This window comes from Ursus maritimus, unplaced genomic scaffold (assembly GCF_017311325.1).
Source record: "Ursus maritimus isolate PB19 unplaced genomic scaffold, ASM1731132v1 scaffold_35, whole genome shotgun sequence".
Lineage (NCBI taxonomy): Eukaryota > Metazoa > Chordata > Mammalia > Carnivora > Ursidae > Ursus > Ursus maritimus.
In genome coordinates, this window is record NW_024426119.1 from 15,090,939 (window position 1) to 15,114,548 (window position 23,610).

Here is a 23,610-nt window from a genome sequence, read left to right on the forward strand (position 1 = left end):
ACACACACACACACACACACACACACACACACACACACACACTGGAATATTATGCAGCCATCAAAAAAATGAAATCTTGCCATTTGCAACAATATGGATGGAACCAGAGGGTATTATGCTAAGTGAAATAAGTCAATCGGTGAAAGACAATTATCATATGATCTCACTGATATGTGGATCTCACTGATATGATCTCACTGATCTTAAACAGATGAACATAGGGAAAGAGGAAAAAATAAGATGAAATCAGAAAGGGAGAAAAACCATAAAAGACTCTTAATCATAGGAAACAAACTGAGGATTTCTGGAGGGGAAGTGGGTAGGGGGATGGGGTAACTGGGTGATGGGCATTAAGGAGGCTTGTGATGTAATGAGCACTGGGTATTATGTAAGACTGATGAATCACTGACCTCTATCTCTGAAAGTAATAATACATTATATGTTAATCAATTGAATTTAAATAAGAAACATTTAAAAAAAGGAATAAAGATTAACAACTAATTTCTGGAGGGGAAGTGGGTAGGGGGATGGGGTAACTGGGTGATGGGCATTAAGGAGGCTTGTGATGTAATGAGCACTGGGTATTATGTAAGACTGATGAATCACTGACCTCTATCTCTGAAAGTAATAATACATTATATGTTAATCAATTGAATTTAAATAAGAAACATTTAAAAAAAGGAATAAAGATTAACAACTAAAAAGAAAAGAAAAAACCCATGAGAGCCTTCTGCTTTTTGGCCTACCAGCGTCAACTTCTGCTTTCATTTCCTTCATGTCCTCATTCATTTGTAACTCCAGCTTGTTGATGCGCCCATGCACTTTCTCCTCTTCTTGTTTTGTTCTCTGCACTTCCATGTTCCTCTTCTGACTCTCTTCTATTTTGTCAAGTCTGGCTGACATCTGGCTGAGCTTCTTCTCCATGTCCCTTTCGCTGGCTCCCTGAGATCCATGAGAAGAATTGCACCAGGTTATTCCAAAAGGAAAGTCTGTCCTGCACCCGTATCAGTCATAGTATCATTTAACAACAATCTGCAGGGAACAGAATTGCAAAGGTGGTTTGTTGGCTCGCTCAAACATCCATTCTCTCCTGTTTCCTTAACAGAGCCCTGAATTTCAGCTGGGTGTAAGCTCAACCAGAATTAAGACTACATTTTCTGCTGTCTCCTGAGTTTAGTGTGGCATAAAAATGAAGTTCTGGCCAATGAGATGTAAGTAGAAGGGTGTACGGCAGTTTCCAGGAAAAGCTAAAAGGCAGCTGAGGCCTATCCTCACCCCTTCTGTCTTCCTTCTGTTCCTGGAATTCAGACATGATGGCTGGAGCACTAGTGGTCATACTGAACTATGAGGACAAGGGTCACTCTCTAGAACTGCAGAGAGCTGAGCCAGAAGAATTGTGGGTTGCTGAGGACTGATAAGCTACCACATCAGCCCTACATTCCCTACTCCCAAACAGCTTTTCTGTGAAGGAGAAATAAGATGCTATCTTATTAAAGCTACTATTATCGTGGGGTTTACTGTTAAGTTATTAACCAACCCACATGTAAAAATAGTCACCCAAAGACACAGAAGCCTACAAATGTAGTATGAATCTAAGTAAATCAATCAGTAGATCTGATAATATACAGGAGAACACTTACAGAAATATTTGAAATATTAAATATTTTCTTTTCTTTCCAACATGCCTGGTTTTTATGGGAATCTGTGTCTACGGGTAAGCTTTGGAGGCCAAGACTATAAACACTGAGTGGTAAGTGGGCTATTGCATGACCTAGCTCTCTTGATGTTGGACAATGCAGTCTCAGCCCTGAGAGACAGCAGAGTCAGAGAGGCAGACTGCACCAGATGCTTCCGCTCCACCAAGTCCGACAGGAGGAAGGAGTGCAAGAAAAGAGAAGGGAGAGGAAGATGGTCAGGCTAAATCACCAAACCAAAAAAAATATTTGCTTGCCAAATACCAGTTTCAGAGCCTACTGGTTTTGAACATTCTACATGCAAGGCTTTCCTGACAGTTCTGCAATCCTTCGTTCTCTGGGAGAGCGGGGTAAAAAGAGAAGGAAAATGGAGACGAGAAGGGTAGATTTTGTTGACATGTTGCCCCGTGACTCGACATCCTGTGGTTATAGTGTGACGGAGGGGCCTAACAGGAGAAACCTAGTCAATGCTGTTTTCCAGATGATGAAATTCACCCACACTAGGATGAAGCCTGTAGTTAGTTTTATTTAGAAATGCAGGTGGACAATTTGGTTCATGAAGGTCTTGACTTAAATTCATCTTAGCTGAAGGTGCCAACATTTTCTACTTTGCCTTTGTTAACCAAAACCAATTCAAGTGCTCTCTTTATAATGAACACAGAGAAAGAAAGGATTCTAAGACAGGAAATAACTGAACAGCATAATGTGGTGCTAAATCAGTCAATGCTAAATTGCTAGGGATTACTCGCAAACATTGCAGGCCCCGCCCAATAACTTTACTATATTATGCTATACATCAATACCTACACTGTTCTCCTTAACAACCAAGGAAAGCTGATCAATTTTCTGTAAAAGTTCTTTCTCTATCCGCTCTTGCTCCTGTTGCAACCAATTCCGTGCAGATAAAATCTCATTACTGAGTTCCTCAATCGTACCTTTAAATCTAAAATAAGAAAATCAGCAAGTTAGATGTATAACAACTGTAAAATTACATCACACAGTCTCAGTCTCTGGCTATCAGATTTCTCATAAATATGTCAGCGTTAACCTTGGCTCCCTCAAAATTACAAGCTTACCTTCCCTTAGAATTGCCCTTAGCACTAAATTGGGGATAGGGGTGCGGGGCAGGGAAGGAGGATACAACAGACAAGCACCTGATAATACTTCCTACTGGTGAAGAGCTGATGGGGTGGGAGTGAAGTCGTCACAGTGACACACAGCCACGCCCAGTGCTCATCTTGTCCCTTCACAGGTTCCCCGGTGTTCTTGGTTCAGAAAACACCCTTCCAGCCTCTTCTCTTTCTCCCTGTTATCTCCCAGGACTAGAGCCTGGCTGCCTTTCTCTCGAATATTCTCTAAATTGCTCTTGCCCCATATGATATTTCCGAATTCAAACCAAAAAGAAAATTGAAAGAAAAAAAAACCCCACCCTCCATTCCTCTGGTCCTCACCCTTTCCAAATACCTTAAAAAAACTCCACACTTGCTACCTTCCCGTCATTACTTTTGTATTCATTTTATTATGAAATGGAATAAAAGTAGGAAGGAACACATGACTTAAATAATAACACTAATAATAAAATGGACACCATTTTCCTCTTCTTTCCTATTAAGAAATCCTCAGATGTGAGCTGGGGCTACGGCTGCCTGACCACAGACTACATCCCCAGCCTCTCTTGCAGCTAGGTGTGGCCATATGACCAACTCAGGCAATGGGACTCATGGAAGAGTGGCTGGTACAATTTCCTGGGTCATGCTACCATAAAAAGCTTCTGGGCCTTACCTGGGCAAGAAGCCAAGCCCGCAGCCCCACCCAGCTGTGGAGCTCAGCCTGCAGCCCTGCCGGACTAGGAAGACTGCCTCAGAGCACCACGACTTCAATGCATCCATTATGCTAACAATGTTTCGATGTAGTCTTTAGAGTTTCTCTCTATAAGATCACACCATCTATAAACAGGGATAATTTTACTTCTCTTTTTCTGATTTGTATGCCTTTAATTCCTTTTACTTGCCTAAGTGCCCTGGCTAGGACCTCTAGTACTGTGCTCAACAGAAGTGGGAAGAGTGAGCACCCCCGACTTATTCCTCATTTTAGAGGAGAAGCATTCAGCTTTTCACTGCTGAGTTGATATTATCTGTGGGCTTGTCATTTGTGACCTTTGTTATGTCAAAATACATTCTTCCTATACCCAATTTGTTGGAGTCTTTATCATGAAAAGGATATCAAATTTTGTCAAATGCTTTTCCCACATTATTGAGATAATCATATGATTTTTTATCCTTCATTCTGTTAATGTGCTGTATCACATTTATTGATTTGCATATATTGAACCATCCTTGCATTCCCAGGGATAAATCCCACTTGATCATGGTGTGTCATCCTTTTAATTTGCTGTTGAATTTGGTTTGCTATGCATTTTGTTGAGAATTTTTACATCTATGTTCAACAGGGATATTGGCCTATCTTTGGTATCAGGGTAATGCTGGATTTATAAAATGAGTTTGGAAGTGTTTCCTCCTCTTTAATTTTTTGAAAGAGTTTGAGAATGATTGACATTAACTCTGCTTTAAATTTTGGTAGTATTCATCCATGAAGCCCTCTGGTCCTGGGCTTTTCTTTGTTGGGAGGTTTTTGATTAGTGATTCAATCTCCTCACTTGTTATTGGTCTGTTCGGATTTTCTGTCTCTTCCTGATTCCATCTTGATAGGTTCAATGTTTCCAGGAATTTATCCATTTCTTCCGGTTATCCAATTTGTTGACATATGATTGTTCATGGTAATCTCTTATGATCCTTTGTATTTCTGTGGTATCAGTTATAATGTCTCTTCTTTCATTTATAATTGTATTTATTTGAGTCTTCTTTTTTTTCTTGGTTAGTCTGCCTAAAGTTTTGTCAATGTGGTGTATCTTTCAAAAAAAAAAAAAAAAACAAACCCCAAGAATTAGTTTAATTTTTCCCATTGTTTTCCTATTGTTTTCTATGCTCTACTTCATTTATTTTTGGCCTAATATTTATTATTTTCTTCCTTCTGCTATTTTTGTACTTAGTTTTTTCTTTGTTTTCTAGTTCCTTGAGGTATAAATTTACATTGTTTATTCAAGATCTTTCCTTTTTCTTAATGTGGGCATTTATTACTGCAAACTTTCCTCATAAAACTGCTTTGGCTACATCCCATAAGTTTCAGTACATTGTGTTTCCATTTTCATCTATTTCAAGATTTTCTAAATTTCCCTTTTGATTTTCTTTGAGCCATCTGTTGATTAGGAGTGTGTTGTTTAATTTCCACATATTTGTGAATTTTCCAATTTTCCTCCTATTACTGATTTCTACTTTCATGCCGCTGTGGTCAGAAAAGGTACTTGATATGATTTTGATCTTCTTAAATTTATTAGGACTTGTTATGTGAGTGGCACCTGGGTGGATCAGTCAGGTTAAGCATCTGCTTTTGGCTCAGGTCATGATCCCAGGGTCTTGGGATCGAGCCCTGAGTTGGGCTCCCTGCTCCGCGGAGAGCCTACTTCTCCCTCTCCTTACGCCTACCACTCCACCTGCTTGTGCTCTCTCTCTGTCAAATAAATAAATAAAACCTTAAAAAAAAAAAAAAGACTTGTTTTGTGACCTAACGTATGATCTATCCTAGAGAATATTCTATGTACACTTAAGAAGAATTTGTATTCTGCCCCTGTTGGATGCAAAATTCTATATATGTCTATTAGGTTTCTAGTTGGACAGGGCTTCCGATTATGCTCTGAGGTCATGGGGTTGAGGGAAACACTGGCTGGGCTCCCCAGTCAGATGGGAGCAGTTCTCTAGCTGGGCTCTGCATTCAAGCAGGGCTGTTGGCTGGGCTCCCTGGCCAGATGGGGCTGCTGGGCTAGGCTACATGATCAAACAGAGCCACTAACTGCACTGGACAATTACCTCTGGTTGGCTGAGGTCTCAGACTGTGTTCCCTGGCTGGGCAGTCCTGCTGTTTGGGATCCATGATTAAGCGCTGCAGGCTGAGCTCCACAATTGCACCTGATCCAGTGGGATCCCAAGCTATGCTACCGGCTAGACTCCAAGTTCAGTTGGCTTCATGATCAGACAGGGCCTCAGGCTATGCTCCACAACTGGGCAGGCTACTGGCTGTGCTACACTATTGAGGGAGGTTACTAGCCAGGCTCCCTGGTCAGGTGGGGCCAGCAGCTGTACCTACCAGTTGGGTGGGGCTGGCGGATGTGTTCTGTGATCAGGCAGAATCACTGTCTGGGCTTCATGGTTAGGTAGGGCCCCAGTCTATGTTCTGTTTTGGGGAGGAGTTATTGGCTGGGCTCCCTGCTTGAGCAAGGCTGCAGGCAGTGCTCAACAAGTAAGTAGGAGTAGTCTGGGCTCCACTTGCTAGGCGGGGCTGTAGACTGGGCTCTGCAGCTGGGAAGTATTGTAGGGTGGGCTCCAAGGCCGCCTGGGGTCACTATTCAGGCTCCCTAATCAGGAGGGGCCAGAGGTTACAGCTTTTATTTTTGATTATTATATTTTCTAGAAGTTCTTTTGGTTGTTTTCAATTCTGGCTGATCATTTTTGATAATCTCTCGTTCCTTAGTCATACTTTCAAAATACGTGTGTGTGTGTGTGTGTGTGTGTACTCACACTACATCACATACAAATGTCTGTACATACACATACACTTATTTTATCCAATAATTCCCATATATGCAGTATTTAGATGTCTGAATTCGCTTTTTCCTGTTTCTTCTATCACTTACATGGCTTTTTTCCTTGTTTTGTTTTACAATTTCCGATTATGCACTTGTGTTCCTTAGAACTTCATCTGTTTGTGGGGAGCCTTGAAGACTGAGTATCCGCATTTGCTTACGCCATGAATCTCAGGCCACCACCAAGGATTATTCTGAGATTAAATTATCCACTGTGGTTTTCTTCCAGCTGCTTGGGTAATGTGAATTCTAGCTCTAAATCAATATAAAGGCTGTATTGTGGGGGCAGCTGGCGGGCTCAGTCAGTAGAACATATGACTCTTGATCTCAGGGTTGTGAATTCAAGCCCTGTTGGGTGTAGAGCTTATTGTAAAAATAAACAAATAAAATAAATAAATAAAGGCTGTATTGTGGTCCTGAATTTTCAAGGAATGTCTTTTATCCCTCTACCCAGAGCCAAGATTTAGGCAGGTGAGTTTCCTTAGGCTCTCTTTGTGGAATGGGCTTTTTCCCTAGTTCACCCAACCAGGGGTTCACCTTTTGGGTCCCCAGTCTGACCTTCGGCCCCATGCTTCATCCCCTCTCCCCTGTGAACAGCCTTTGTGTCTAAATTTCTAGACTTTAAATTGTAGGAAGGAAAATAAAGATATTCATGTCGCTGACTAGTAATATCTCCTAAGGAAGTAATTTAGAGAGGAAAAAATAACAAAATGTTTATTTTTTTCCTCTGTAATGGGAGGAAGAGGATTGAAGAGATTTTTCTGTACTTGGCAAGCTTGTAGGATCTATGAGAAGTGGTGACATAACTCAACGATTATATAAATACAGACAATTAGAGGAAAAGAAACATGTTTTCCATAAAAGAATTCCTGTTAACTCAGCAACAATCCTGCAACAGCATTAAATATGGTACGATGAGATGTAAAAACCAGGAGAATGATTAATTTGAAATTTCCACAAGTCTCTAACACAGTTCCACACTGAAATCATCTTTCAAAAATGTATAAAGTCAAATATATACATATATATGTATACACACATACACACACACACACACATATACACCACATACACATATATAGTGACTACTGGCTCTGCTTTGGCAGGAAAATGCCAAGCTCAAGAAGATTCGTGATAGGAAAAGATGGATGTCTTTGTCACTGAGCACAGGGCAGATGATGAGTTTCATCGTGGACAAGTACAGTTTAAAGCGTCAATATAACAACATGGGAAAGTATAACCCATTATAGGGTATCCACTGGATAGCTCACAGTGACCCCAGTGCACAGCCCTCCCACCTACACTACTGCAATAATGCCCCCAACTGATGTTGTCATCTTTGCTTCGGCCCAATTCATTTTCCAATTGCCACCAAGGCCATTTAAAAATAGTATACAAATTTTATTCTCTCACCCCACCTGCCTCAAACCCTCCAGCGGCTCCTTATTTCAGGAAAGCAAGAGACAAAAGCCCTGCATGTGGTCTACGAGGCCCTGCCACAGCCCTGCCTCCTCCCCAGCCCTCGCTTCCCTCCCTCTCTGTTCCAGCCACTGTGGGCCAGCTTGCAGCTTCTTGGATGCTGCACCCCTCCGTCCCAAATGTTTTTACCTCCCTCTTTACCTAGTGAATTCCATTCATTCTTACTTCAAGCATTGCCTCCTGAGGAAGGAGGCCCCACAACCAGGCCTCTGTTACTCACTCTCCTGTGGCTGTGGTGACTAATTACCACAAACTTGGTGACTTATTCTTTCACAGTTCTGGAGGTCAGAGGTCTAAAGTCAGTTTCACTGGACGAAAGTCGAGGTGTGAGCAGGGGTGGTTCCTTCCGGAAGCTCTCAGGGGAGAATCACTGCCTTGCCGTTTTCAGCTGCTGGTGGCCACCTGTGTTTCGTGGCTTGTGGCCCCTTCCTCATCTCCAAAGTGCATCACTCCCATCTCTTCCTCCATCATCACGTGCTCTTCTCTCATGACTCTGCCCCTCCTGCCTCCCTCTTACAGACACTCTGGGGATTACATGGGGTCTCCCTGATAACCCAGGGTAATCTACCCATCCTAAAATCCTTAATCACATCTGCAAAGTTCCTTTTTGCCAGATAAGGTAACATATTCACAGGGACTAGGACGTGGTGATATTTGGGGGACTATTATTCAGCCTACCACAACCATGTTCCTTTCCTTCAAAGCAATGGTCACCAATAGTAATAATACAGCTTATACTCACTCGAGTCATGTTTTGATGAATGCTCATCCTCTCCCTAGACTACAAGCTCCACAAGGATAGGAACAGAGTCTATTTTTCTTAATTTCTGGATGCTCAGCACCTAGGCCAGCGCTCAACATCTATTTACGGCATGACCAGACAGATTATAAACCAACTACTACAACCCATAAGGAACGTGAAGTGGCAATACGCTACAAGGAAATTCTCCCTCTTAACTTCCATTACTGTTTTCTCTTTGTTTTGTGCAATAAATAAAAATGAAGAGGCAAAAAACTGGACTATGGATTAGGCTTCTCAAGAACTTCAACCCTCCAAAAAAGGTCTGCAAGGTGACTACTTACTTCGTATCCAAAAGTTGAAGCTGGTGGTTACTGTCCCTGTGAGACATCTTCAGTTTGGTGCTTTGCTCTGATATCGACAAGTCCACTCTGTTCAAAAGCTGAGAAATCTGGGAAAGAAGCTTGGCTTGTAATATCAGATCTAATCTTTTCAGAGGTAGCCTCAGATAACATTTAGTAAGCCATATTCTAGTCCATAACATTAATGTTCAATAAAATGTAATCAATTCATTTCAGAGCTCACCTTGTCTTTCCACTTCCAAATCCTATCAGACACACTCATCAAAAGTCAGGACCAGGAGCACTGCCAAAATATTCATTAGGCTCTGAGTCCTTAACTTTATAGTTCTCTGATCAGCAAGCCTACTTCCTCCCCAGAACCACTATGTCCACCTGCTGGCACAAAACACAGGGTTTCGTTTTGTTTACCTTGGAATTTTTACCACGAATGTGGCTGCCAGTCATAGAGAACAGACCTCTTATCACTTATAAATGCCACGAAGTTCCCAGATTTACCTCCATATCAAGTCAAATCCCCAGAAAAACAGATTTTGTAAATTATATCCCTCCAACTCCTTTTTTTCACTACCTACCCCTTTCTCTTGTCTTTCTACTAAAGTTTAATATAAAACTAGTCCTAAATGAAATGCATTTAGTTGCTGCAGAAGTTATGATGGTCAATGTTCCTTACTTAGAAATTCACGGAACAAATATTTATTAGACACAAAACAAAGGAAAAGTATGTCTCTTTTTATGGATTTCTATACATATTTTACTTGGCTGGGCTACTGGGTAGCATAATATTTCCTAAGCATTTATTTCCTGATGTGATAATTCTGTCCTCACTCATTCTTTGAAAAAAATTATTGGACTTGTTGTTTTGCTGTGGGGTTTTTATTTTCATGGCTTTATAATATCTGTGTTTTTCACGTAAATAGGTTTAGATCTTTATTGAATATATTTTGGACACAAGTACTTTGAAACCAATAAATTGACCAGATCCGTTTTACTGGAATGGTCTCTCTTTACCTGAAGAATAGCAGGCAGGGCAGATACTGTAGGGCAAATCCTAGAAGACAGATCCCTTTATGGCAAAGGGAAATGTTTAAGTGGCCAAAAAACAAACAGTGAAATGCCAAGGGTTTCGCTTTATGAAATGGATCTGTGGATTTCAAGGTGAAATACTCTAATATTCATCAGCCAGCCTACCTCCTAGCTTTGTATGAATCCTTTCCCACAAAGGACTGTGATGAGGTATCACACACCACGAGGCCCGAACCACTATTTCCTGAACCAAAACGAAAAGTGGCGTGTAAAAGAAAGCCTGATCACTTACCTATGCAAGAAGTGGGTTTGGAGCTATAATTTAGAATTTCTGGAATATACTCATTGTTTCAGGAATAGGGGGAAAGAATCGTGAAAAGTAGGACTGTACCCAAAACTCTCAGTGCTTTCCTTGCCGTACCCATGAAGCGCCGGCGCAGCGAGACAGAGGGAGGAGGAAGTAAGGAAAAGATATGCACATTCTGGGTGCCCGGGCTGGTTTCTCAACACCGCGTGATTCTTAACTAAGAACAAATTACCTACTTTTAAAAGGCTACCTGAAATCGGCCATACCTGTCCCTCTGCATCTTTGATTTTTGTTTCCAAGATAAGTTTGGCAGCTTGCTGTTCTTTGTTCAAGTGCTGGAGCCCCTCGTAAGTTGTTTTGTGCTCTGCAGAGAGTCTGGCTATGCTGGCGTCACATCTGTCCAGGCAAACAACAAAGCTAACTCTTATTAAAGTTTCAAAACAAGCACTGAAGCTTCTTGACATACTGGAAAAGGCATGACCCCACTCCAAGAAACTGTACTCTGACTCATTCTTTTACTCAGAAGTTCACAGGAATATAGAGAGCTGCCCTCATTATGGTTTGTAAGTTAAGCCACAGGGATTTTGCTTAATAAGAGTAGGGAATGAAACCATCAAAGTAGCAAAGGCTTTACAATGCTCATGAGTATGAAACTGCACGTGCCGTGAGAGCCCAGCGACGAAAGGCTAATACAGTGTGCAGGATGTGACCTGTCACTGTTTGGTACCACCTCCGTCCTTTCAAGTTCTTTGGGTCTTGTTTGGATCCTGGAGGGAACCACATCTGCAAGTACTACTTCTAGCCTTTTACCACATCTCCTGTGAGGCTGTCTGCTTTGAGTGGGGTCCAGAGCAGCAGAAGGCTGTGCAGCTGGTCCCAGCTGCAGTGAAGCTGCTCTGCTCCTTGGGCCTGACAACCTGGCAGCTCCGATGGCTCTCATAGTATCTGTGGCAGGGAAGCTGTGTGGGAGACCGCTGTCAAACCCTAATAGGAGAGTCACAGAATAGCCCCCTGGGAATACGGAGCAAAGTTCCAACCCAGTCATCCTGCTCTGAGGAGTAGCCGTTGGCTTGCTCCTGGGCTCTGGTAGAAACTACATGCCAAAGCATGGGACACTAAGTAACCATACGACCTGGTCAGTCCATCATGAGCACCAAGCTATAAAGGGGGCATATGAGCAGCACGCCATCTTCAAGGCGGAGGGATACGGAGACATCAGGCTTAAATAGGTCCCAAAGGCATAAGTAAATTGCATGAGCCCAGACGTTATGGCATATACTCTTGCTACTGCCAACCTTCCTTCAACTCACACATCTGGCCTCTTGAGGAGTTCCTGAAGACCAGGTGGACCAAAGGAGGAAGAGTCAGGCCTGGTTGACAGAAGGTGCCAATACGTTGACACCTTCTAGAAGAAGACTGCTGACACTTCAAAGCCCACTCAGGAGTGGCCCTCAAGGGTATCAAGGAAGGGAAATCCTCACAGTTGGCAGAAGTTCAAACAATGTATCTACAGATTCATTTTGCCTAGAATAAAACATGGCCAGATGTTCATGGGCATGGCTAATGGTGAGGGCCATAGAAGAAAGACATTGGAGAACTGGTGACAAGGGGAAAGGGTTATATAAATGGATTGCTCAGAACTGATAGAACATTTTTGCTTCTTGTGAATGCTCTCTCTATCAAAGGGGCAGAAGCCCACACACCATACTTCCCAAACAACCTTGCCAGCCAGGTTCTAAATTAGATCCCGCCAGTGAGAGGCACTTACGCTCCCCTGGCAGGGCATGCAGACCCATGGTAAACTGCCCATGTGAGGTTTATGGCCACCCCCAGGCACAATCCTGCAAATCACTTCCTTCCATGTTACGCACAGCTAATAGTACCAATGGTTCCTTTCTGTGATTCTTGCACATCCCACCTTCCTGGGAGCCAACAGCAGTTTCCTGCACGTTGCTTGCCCAAATCTGCCAATGGTTTTGCAAACTCTAATTTCCTGGATTAAACCCCTTTCTGCTAAAATACTTAGAGTGGTTTCTGTTTTCTTGACCGAACCTTGATGCATACATAGTCATTAAAATTTTACAAGGAAGCAAACAGAATATTAACCAACTACCTCTGGATCATGTGTGATTTCTTTTTTAAATTTTCATTCTTTTCTAAATTGTACAACTTTACTATGATAAGTATATATGATTTTATGATCAGAAAAACAATTATACAGGGGCTCCTGGGTGGCTCAGTCGGTTAAGTGTCTGCCTTTGGCTCAGGTCATGATCCCAGCGTCCTGGGATCCAGCCCCACATAGGGCTCCTTGCTCAGCGGGGAGTCTGCTTCTCCCTCTGCCTGCCACTACCCCTGCTTGTGCTCTCTCTCTCTCAAATGAATAAATAAAATCCAAAAAAAGAAAAAAGAAAAAGAAAATTATACAATGAAAATATTTCAATCAACACCCATGTACAAAGAATGCGTTACAATTTCATGGAATATGCACTAGCCTACCATCTTTCCCTGGGCTCCCCATGAAGCAGAAATGAGCACAAGGAACCCAGAGCTAGAGAAATGTGGGTAGAGTCACTGTCACGAAAGTGAGGTCAGGTTCAAGACAATATAAAGCAGAAGTAGAGAGGCTAGAGTTGGAACCCCAATTCATAATTCACTCATCCAGTCAATAAGTATTTGTAGAATGAGCACTCTGTGTCACATGCTACTTATATCAAATGAGGACATAATGCGAAATTTTCTCTTTGGTTACACATACCATGCAATGTAGAAATTTAAAAAAAAGATTCCCATGCCACTACCATGATAATGTCGTTCAGCTTACATGTATATTTTTTCTGTTATTGATGGAGATCTTATCTGACCTTCTGTTCTTGTTCATTATCCCCTGACTCAGACAAATAAGCTCAGAAGATTGGGAACTTGCTGACAAGTCATTATAAACACACAGATTGAAGAACAAACCTGTGACCGCTCACAGTCAGTGAATCAGCAGTCTTCAATCTTCCTAAACGCACTGGGAATGTATTCTTTAAGTTGTGCATCTGCACTGGGGCCTCAACAAGGTTTGTAAACTGTTCCCTAAATGACTTAGATACTGAAAAGGATCTCACTCACTAAATCATACAAAGTATTTGCAACCAACTATCAAAAACAGGGTATTAATTGATAAGGGTTAAAGTATATATATCCCTCTAGAAGTTTGAAAAAATTAAATATTGATCTATAGTTTATAAGCCATGAATAAAGATTAGAGGGCATGTCAGTGCTTAGACTTTCTAATAAGCTACAAGATTTAACCAATTTATTAATCATTTTGTACTGAAATGTTGCAAAGTAAACTACTACCTGTTTTGTCGGGTAAACGTGGTGGACTGAACACATGCCCTCATTTTGGCTCCCTCCTGAAAACGTATTGAGATGACTACAGTGAATAAGAAAGGTATAAATCCAAAAGGACAAAAAAGAATGGGAGGAAAAAAAAAGTATGGGAGAAAGTAGGAAACAGACAGATGGTGCAGAAGATGGAGCAAAGCGTATGTTTTCCTACAGCTGGTGCTGTAAGCTTGAAAGGCTCCTATATCTGAAAACCAACAGAAGTAAGAAGTTTTAGTTTCCACAGGGCAAGAGGGGCAGGAACTGCCTCCACTTGTGACAGAACACAGGAACCAGGGTAACCAAAACCAGAGACTTGAGTGGGGCTCCACCAGCTATGGACAGCTCAAAAAAACAAACAAAATACCTGGATCAAATGAGTTTAAAAGAAATATGTTTAAGATACCAAAAAAAAAAATCAAAGATTAATATCTATCAAGAAAACTCTAAATTATTAAATAAAAATAGGCAGAGAGGAAAGAAGAACAAGTGAATAAGAGAAAAATGAGAAATCCTAGAAGTAAACCACAGTGTCTTCACAGACCTGAATAACTCTAGACTGGACATGACTGAAGATAGAGTCAGTGAGTTAGAAGACAGTCGCAAGGAGCTCACTCAGAACACAGCAAAGACAGAGATTCAAAACATGGAAAAACGCTAAGAGGCAAGGAGGACAAATAAAGAGATGTTAACATCAGTGAAAGAGGAGTTGAGAAGTCCCCAAAGATGGAAATGGAAAGAATGGCCTATCTGAGGCACGAGTGCTGACAGTTTTCTAAAACTGAAGAAAAACACGAGTTTTCAAGTGTTCGGTGAATACAAAGTGGCGTAAGTAAAAGTTAAATAGGGCATAGTGAAATTCTGATAACCCATGATACAGATAAAATCTTAAAAGCTACCAGAGACTAAAGACAGGTAATCTACCAAAGGCTGACAGCACACAGTAGGTATCAGAAGACAGCAGATGGAGGGACATCTTCTTAGGATTGAGGGTAAATAACATATCATCCAAGAATAAACGCAAAACAAACACAGCGATAGTTTAAGATATGCAAAGATTAAGAAATGTATCGCCCACAAACCCCATACTGAAAGAGTCACTAAATCATGGACTTCAGTAAAAAGAAGAGAGTACCCTGGAACACCTAGTTGGCTCGGTTGATGAAGCGTGCGACTCTTGATCTTCGGGTTGTAAATTTGAGCCCCATATTGGGTATAGAGATTACTTAAAAATAAAATCTTAAAAAAAAAAAAAAAGAGCACCAAGAGAAAGGAATGGGGTGCAAGAAACAATCATGAACAAACTGAGAAGATTATTGGTAAATTTAATTTATTGTAGCCTCTGAAGAAAGTTAGCTACCAGCTCAATTATTCCAACCTCAAAAGTCTTTTCTCGGTATTGACTCGCATTGACCTGAAGCTGAACGACTTGTTTAACTCATTTTGTTAAAATGCTATAATCCTTTTTGGAAGTAAAAGAAAAAAAATTAACTGGACAAATTATTTTTGTAAGTATTGACTTAAATACTTAAAATATTTCTAAAAAATATTTTAAACAATCTGACAAAACTGCATATATGCTTTTAAATTTTTTCAATATCCGTAGTACAATATACACAATTAAGCAATAATATGCCATTGTTCCTTCTGTATTGGAAATCTTTTTGGAATGTAAATGCCCCGTGTTGGAGAAAGTTTGTAGAATCAAGGTATATCACATACTACTAGTGGAAAAATAAGTTTTACAAGCTTTCTATAGGGCAACATGGCAGGATATACCCCAAATCTTCAAACATAAATACATTTCTCTGTGCCTTTCAATCTAGTGTTCAGTGAATACAAAGTGGGGTAAGTAAAAGTATTTTGGGTATTAACCCCAAAGAAACAAAGCTGTGAGGGGGGAAAAAAAGGCAAACTAAATACAATTCTGGATCTGTATAAATACCTGCTGTTTAACTTGCTACTATTTTAGAATATAGACCAAAATCCTTTAAAATGATCCAACAGGGTTGCTCCCTACCCTCTAACTTCCAGCATCATCTCACACATCTCTGTCCCTTTTCCCCTCTTCATCTGGCCACCCTGATTATATTCCAGGGCTTTGAACTTACCTCACTCCTTCCCACTTCAAGGCCTTGACCCATGCTGTTCTCTGTCTGGACTGTTCTTCCCTGACCTCTTCACTTGGTTAGTTACTATTCATCCCTCAGAGCTAAGCACACAAGTCATTTCCTTAAGGAAGCCTTCCCAGAGCCCCCGGAGGTCAGGCACACCAATTATACACTCGGAGAATGCCCCGCGTATCTCTTTTACTGAACTTCTTGTAATTAAAACTTTTTATGATTGTTATTATTTTGGATTTCTTACTCCTTGTTTCATAATAGCCTCTCATTATTGGTCCATGCATGACTCACTTTATTCAGTTAATTATTTTTAATAACTGCTCCCATGAAAGTAAGAATTTCGAATCTTGTGTCATCATTCCCTTGTTTTCCTATTAAGATAATTAACGACAAGCCAAGAAACAGACTTTTAACCATAGAGAACAAACCGATGGTTCCCAGAAGGGAGGTGGGGTGGTGGTGGGTAAAATAGGTGATGGGGATGAAGGAAGGCACTTGTGATGAGCACTGGGTGATGTTTGGAAGTGCTGCATCTCTGTATTGTACACCTGAAACTAATATAACACTGTATGTTAACTATCCTGGAATTAAAATTAAATTGAATTTTTAAACAAGACAATTAACTGCAGACATACCCGTATGTAAGTACATATGTATGTAAATATGGATGTGTGTACATATATATTTATATAAAATAGCATGTGTTATTTCTTGAAAGTATGTGTATGTATGTTTTAGTTGAATTTAACTTTTACAAAAGGCATTATGTCATATGCAATATTTTGGTACTTATTCTTCCCACTTATTATAGTGCTAAGATCCATCTATATCGCTGTATGCCACGGTCGTTCATTTTGACAACAGAATAACATTCTATTGTTTGTTACAATTTACTTGCCCATACTCCCATTGGTGGACACTTTGGGTTATTTCAGTGTTTTGCTATTGTGAATGATGCTGTTGTGAACAGGACCCCTCGGGGTACAAGAATTTCTCTTGGGCAGAAACTGATGGATCATGGATATGGGAACGTTCAATTTCAGACCCCACTAATTCATACTTCCACTAGCAATGCACAAGAGCTCTTAAAAGCTACATCTTCTCTAAATGCTTGGCATTTTCAGGAGTTTCAGATGCTAGTCAACTGGGTGAAAAAAAAACATATTTTGTTGTGTTTTTGAATTTTCTTTTCCACATCAACCACCAATGTTAAATCTCTTCACATGTTTATTGACCATATATGTTTCTGCTTTGGTAAATGTCATTCACTTCTCTTACCCATTGTTACATTGGGTTGTTTGTGTTATTCTTATTAATTTGTATGAAGTCTTTATATGTTCTTAACACTAACCCTTTACCAGCCAATACCTTGCACAATTTGTAACATCTCCTATTCGTCTATAAAGGGTCTTTGGATGAGCAATGTTTTAAATTTTAATATAATCAAATCCATCAATGCTTTTTAAGTTAAGAAGAAATCCTCCCATACCTAAAGGTCTACAAGATATTCTTCTTTATTTTTCTATTGAAAGTTTTTAAGTCTTATTTTTAGCATTTAAGCCCTTTACCTATCCAGAACTGATTTTGTACCTGGTATGAGGTAGGAAAAAAATTACTCTTTTTTGACATGGATAATATATTTTTCAGCTACATTCATTGAGCAACCGCTCTTTTCTCCACTAATCTGCTATGCCATCTATGACACATATCAAAGTCCCACACGTCTGTGGTTCAATCTGTGCATTCTCTATCCCATTCTATCATTCACTTTCTCTACCCTAAGCCAAGAGCACATAGTTTCATTACAAATCTTGCTATCAGGTAGGGCAATTCTCTCCTCCTTGGTCATCTTCAGAAGTTCCTGGATATTTTTGACCCTTAACTCTTACATATAAACATTAGGATCATCCTCTCAAGTTCAATGTAACAGTCTGTTGGGATACTAACTGGGATGTCATTGATTCTGAAAATGAATTTGAAAGAACTGATATCTTTAAAAATATTATGATTTCCTACCCTTTAATATAGTATCTATCTCCATTTACTTATGTTTTCTTATTATTTCTTGATCAAATTTTTAAAAATTTTCCCCATAGAGGTCTTGAACAATTTTTGTTAGATTTCTACTTGGTTATTATATATTCCCTCATTTTATTTTAAGTATGTTTCCTAGTTATTTGCTATTGTTTTATAGTAAGGAAACTGACTTTTGTATATTAATAAATCTACCCACCTTGCTAAGTACACATTAACAGATCAAAAGAGAAGGATATCTGACTTGAACGGATGCAGAGAAAACTTGAGAAAACCCAATACAAATTCAAATTCTTAGTGAATTAGGAATATAAGATAACTTACTTAATCTGATAAATCTACATTTAAAAAAAAACAACAACAACAAAACTAGAGCAGAGGTGCCTGGGTGGCTCAGTCAGCGAGTGAGGAACTCTTGGTTTCAGTTCAGGTCATGATCTCAGGGTCCTGGGATCGAGCTCCATGTCAGGGTCTATATTCAGCATGGAGTCTGCTTGGGATTCTCCCTCTCCCTCTGCCTCTCCCCCCTGCTCGTGCATCTCTCTCTCTCTTTAAATTAAGTAAACCTTTAAAAAAAAAAAAAAACTAGAGCAATTATCATTCAAATGGAAAACCACTGGAAGAATTCCATTAAAGTAAAAACCAAGAGAAAGAAGCCCCCAGTCACAACATCTACTTAACACTGTATTGGAAGGTTTAGCCATTGCAAAATGCCAAGAAAAAGAGATTAAGGACACAAGGATCAGAAAAGAAGAAATAAAATTGTCATTATTTAGAAATTATATGATTTCTATGGAAAACTCCAAACATCTACAAATAAATTATTCAAATCATAAGTGAAATTAAATAATTGTTTTACACTAAGTTTCATGTCTGTCTCCCCTACTAGGTAGAATATAAACTGCAAGCAAGAGGGATGATACCTGCCCTTTCACCACAAAAACCCTAGTGCCCAATACATTGCTTTGCATGTAGTAGGGGCTCAATAAATATTTGTGAATGGATGAACATAAAGAATATTTATTATGTAGCACACACTGTGCAAGATCCTTGATACATATTACTTCATTTTGTCTTCACAAATCATCCCCATTTCACAAATGATGGTTAAAAAACAACACCAAATACAGACCCTTCTTTTTTGAGTTCATAATATTTTAGCAAAATATTATTTAAATCCTATTTGGAGCCATCTGAGGTTTGAACATACAATAAAATAAAAAAATATTATTGAAAGGCTTTCTTTTCCAATCCAAACACAGCATACCAGTTAGAAACTGTCAGATGTGACTACATTAGACCAGTTTCATTATCTTCACAAATCTGTTTGAGGGACAGACTAAGGTTGAAAAAGGCATTCAGAAAGGTCTCAAAATGATCCTGACACTCATGGCTCACTGGTTTTCACTACCTATAGCTTGGCTTCAATATTATTTCTCATTTGGAAACACAAATACTACACCATAAATTTCCATTAACACCAAGGACTAGTTACATACATTAAATTATGGCACCCCCAGGTAGCAGGACACGCCGTACCCAGGTAAGCAGCGTGCTAGATCCGTGTGTACTCGAAGAAAGCCCTCAATATATTGCAATGCGGGGCACTGAAGTTGCAGAATAATATATATAATACTTTGTAAAATTAAAATCACACTGTTAGGTAATTGTTATGCTGCAAATTGTCATATTACTATGATGATAAATTATTATCTTATAACTATGTATGAGAAAAGTCTAAAAGAATAGACAGCAAGCTGCTAACATTAGTTACCTGTAAGGAGTAAAACAGAGCAAGGGGCTGGTGAGCTTTCATTGTTTACATTATATATTTCATAGTGTTTCTGACTGTTTATTACCAGCACATTTCACTTCTATACCTTTATAAATAAGGGGACAAACCGATGTGGGGGTGGGGGGGGGAGTGCAGGGTAGGATAGCAAAGCCTGCCATCGGAAAACACACACAATGGAATCAACTCTGGTTTTCTTATGTTAAAAACAAAGTTATCCTTTCTCTTAAATATTTCAGGAAAAATAACTTGCATATGAAAGAATAGAGTAAATGGAACAAAATGTTAACACTTGTGAATCTTGGAAATCTTCTGTAGGTTTCAAATTATTTCAAAATAAATAAATAGATAAATAAGAAAAAAGGGGGAAGCTGTATAGCTATCTTAGCTAATATTGAATTGAAGGCATCATTCTTGTCTTTTCAAAAAAAAAAGAACACTCATGAAAGACAGCCCGAGGGTTCTAAATACAGCTGTGTTCATGGCTCAACAGCTTTAGTGAAACAAGAATTCACAATGAATCTGGCCGGTTGCCCTATTTTATCCCAATGTTACATTATAGGTGAAGTAATAATGTAGTCATTCCAAAATTTCCCTTTTCAGGTCTTTAGATAGCTATCTCCCAGGTGCAGCTCTTGGTTGTGGCCATCGTGTGGAAGCTCCAGGTTATCAGATCAATGGTGGGGACATGGTCAGAAGTCCAGCAACGGAGTCCCAAAGGTCGAGCAACAGACCTGACCAGGCAACATGCTTAAGCAGAACGTCTCTTATAGTTTGTGACATGGTGGCATAGCACACCAAAGGCAGTGACATTAAGCTGTTCATATACCATATTATAATCACCTATATACAGAATAATTCCTGTTTATATACATAATTAAGCCCTTAAAGGCAAGCAATAATTGAATTGAATCAGATAGTAGAGCAATTTATGTCACAGGGTATTGTCAAAAACAACAGAGGGGCGCCTGGGTGGCACAGTCGGTTAAGTGTCCGACTCTTGGTTTCAGCTCAGGTCATGATCTCATGGTCATGAAATTGAGCCCCGCATCAGGCTCCACGCTCAGCACAGAGACTGATTGAGATTCTCTCTACCTCTCCCTCTGTCCCTCCCCACCCCAATAAATAAATAAATAAATCTCAAAAAAAAAAAAACCCAAAACCAATAGAACAATTTAACAGCAATTAATGAAGCCTAAGATCTGGGTGTGATACCTGCAGAGGCCACCAGCTTAATAAAAGATCAGGGAAAGAGATAGTCAAAGACAGTCTTGCTAAAACCACTGTCTTCCCAGGGTGACTGAGCACAGGACACTTTATATTGCAGGGGAAACAGACACCACTAAATTAACCCAGGCAAGTCACTAAACAAACAAACAACAACAAAAGCAAACAGGGGGTAAGGGCTGTCAGTATCCAGGATTGCTATGATATATTACCTAAAATGTCCAGGTTTTTTAAAAAAATTATATTTTAAAAAGATTATTTATTTGTTTATTTGACAGAGAGACAGCCAGCGAGAGAGGGAACACAGGCGGGGGGAGTGAGAGAGGAAGAAGCAGGCTCCCAGAAGAGCAGGGAGCCTGATGCGGGGCTCGATCCCAGGACTCTGGGATCACACCCTGAGCCGAAGGCAGACGCTTAATGACTGAGCCACCCAGGCACCCCTAAAATGTCTAGTTTTTAATAAAAATTATGAGACACACAAAATCACCAGGAAATGTGAACTGAACACAGAATAAAAGCAGGAAAAGAAACTGCCAGTGAGAAGGAACGGGTGTCAGATTTAAATGACACAGACTTCACGGCAGCCCTTATAAATGCAGGATGATCAAAGAAATAGAAAAAACGTGCTTTAAGAAGTAAAGGAAGGTATAATGACAGTGTCTCATCAAAGAGAGGATATCAACAAAGAGACAGAAATAATTTTTTAAAAGGACCAAATGGACCCCATCAAGAAAATGAAGAGAAAACTTTTAGAAAGGGGGAAAACTTTTTCAGCTCAGATGTCTGATAAGAGAACCAAATCTAGAATATATAAAGAACTCCTACTGCTCAGTAACAAAAAGACAATCAATCCACTTAAAAATGGGCAAAGGATCTGAATCAATAGTTCTCCAAGGAAGGCGTACGAATGAGCAATAAGCACGCTGAATGATGTTCAGCGCCATTAGTCACTACGGAAACGCAAATCAAAACCACAAGACGCTACTTCCTACCGACAAGGTTGGCTCTAATCAAAGAGACAAGTGTTGGTGAGGAAGGGGCGAGATCAGAGCCATCACATAGGGCTGCCGGCACCATAGAATGGTGCAGCCACTTCGGAAAACAGTCTGGCTGTTCTGTTCCTCAAAAAGTTAAATACAGGGGCACCTGGGTGGCTCAGTCAGTTAAGCGTCTGCCTTCGGCTCAAGTCACGGTCCCAGGGTCCTGGGATCGAGTCCCACGTTGGGGGGTCTCTGCTCAGCACGGAGCCTGCTTCCCCCTCTCCCCACCCACCCCCCACTCGTGCTCTCTCTTACATCTCTGTCTGTCTCTCAAATAAATAAAATCTATTAAAAAAAAGAAGGTTAAATATAGAGTCACCACATTATACAATAATTATACTCCTAGGTATATATATCCAAGAGAAATGAAAACATATGGCCACACAGAAACTTGTATATGAATGTTCGTGGCAGCATTATTTATAAAAGCCAAAGACTTTAAATCTGATGATGTCCAATTTACCTACTTTTTCCTGTACATCTGGACTTGCTGCCCTTGAGGGACCTTGTGCCTCTGCTCTAAGGCTCTGACGCCGTGCAAACAGACGCTGCAGAAGAAACTGGAAGTGGCTGCTGAGCATTGGAAAATGAAGAAGCAGGCCAGGTAACCGCCACTGTTCCGGTAGGAATGGCAAAGCCGAACTCCCTGAGCTCCACTTTAGGGGGGGATGGGAAACCTCTGAGACAGCCCTGTTCAGGGCGCCACCGTTAGTGGGGCAAGGGTGTCTCTCCCGTCCATGCGGAATCCCAGGGGAAGCCGCAGGGCCCGCTTCCTATCAGTCGCTTCACCAGCAGATCCATAAGCGCTAAATAAACCCTCAACAATACAGCAGCCTAGCGACTTAAGACCATCACTTAAAAAGTTCACATCTCTGGAGTGCTGGGGCGGCACTGCCGGCTGAGCATTCCGACGCTCGGCTTTGGCTCTGGTCGTGATCTCAGGGTCGTCAGATGAAGCCCTGTGCCAGGCCCTGCGTCAGGCTCTGTGCTCAGCACAGAGTCTGCTTAAGATTCTCTCTCCTTCTCCCTCTGTCCCTCCCCTGCTTGCACATGCTCTCTCTCTCTCTCTCTCTCAAATGAATAAATAAATCTTAAAAAGAAAAGTTTAGGGGCGCCTGGCTGGCTCAGCCATTAAGCGTCTGCCTTCGGCCCAGGTCATGATCCCAGGGTCCTGGGATCAAGCCCTGCATCGGGCTCCCTGCTTACAGGGAACCTGCCTCTCCCTCTCTCTCTCTCTGCTGCTCCCCCTGCTTGTGCTCTCTCATTCTCTCCCTCTCTCTCTCTCTCCCCCCATGTGCTCTCTCTCTCAAATAAATAAACAAAAAATCTTAAAAAAAAAAAAGTTTATGCTCTTCCAATTCAATGCAAGAAAGCCAAAACTTCCCCAACGAATTTTTTTCACATAAGTTGATTTCAACAATCAGTCTCATCAGCATTCCAGGGGAAAGGCTAGTAGAAACACAGAACAAAGCAAAAACAGGGGGTGCTCACAACAAATGTTTGTGATTGTTTCAGAGTAAAGTGTCTGTTACAGAGAAGGAACCTGTTAGTAAGAAACCGCACGGGAAAAATGTAAAATTCCTGAAAGTGTTTCAAGGTCATCTCTCCATCTTGTAATTGGAACCAGCTTCACGAGGCTATTTTCACGGCCTGCCTTGTGGTCATAAATGTTCCCTCGCGTTCTGTGTTCACTCCACACCATGCCCTGTGCAGGCCTCG

General features: G+C 40.6%; 1 protein-coding gene across 3 annotated transcripts in view; it reads right to left on the reverse strand.

Moving 5' to 3' along the window:
- The window catches only part of FAM81A (family with sequence similarity 81 member A), a 61,826-nt gene that overhangs the window by 13,939 nt on the left and 24,277 nt on the right, over positions 1–23,610 (reverse strand). For 2 of the 3 annotated variants that reach the window (XM_008706036.2, XM_008706037.1), the window contains exons 4-7: positions 10,567–10,696; positions 8,953–9,059; positions 2,502–2,637; positions 747–942 (exon numbers count right to left, since the gene is read on the reverse strand). In XM_008706036.2, the coding sequence (XP_008704258.1) occupies positions 747–942; positions 2,502–2,637; positions 8,953–9,059; positions 10,567–10,696 (569 nt within the window). The remainder of the gene's footprint in view (positions 1–746; positions 943–2,501; positions 2,638–8,952; positions 9,060–10,566; positions 10,697–23,610) is intronic. The other variant, XM_008706039.2, reaches the window with a different exon arrangement.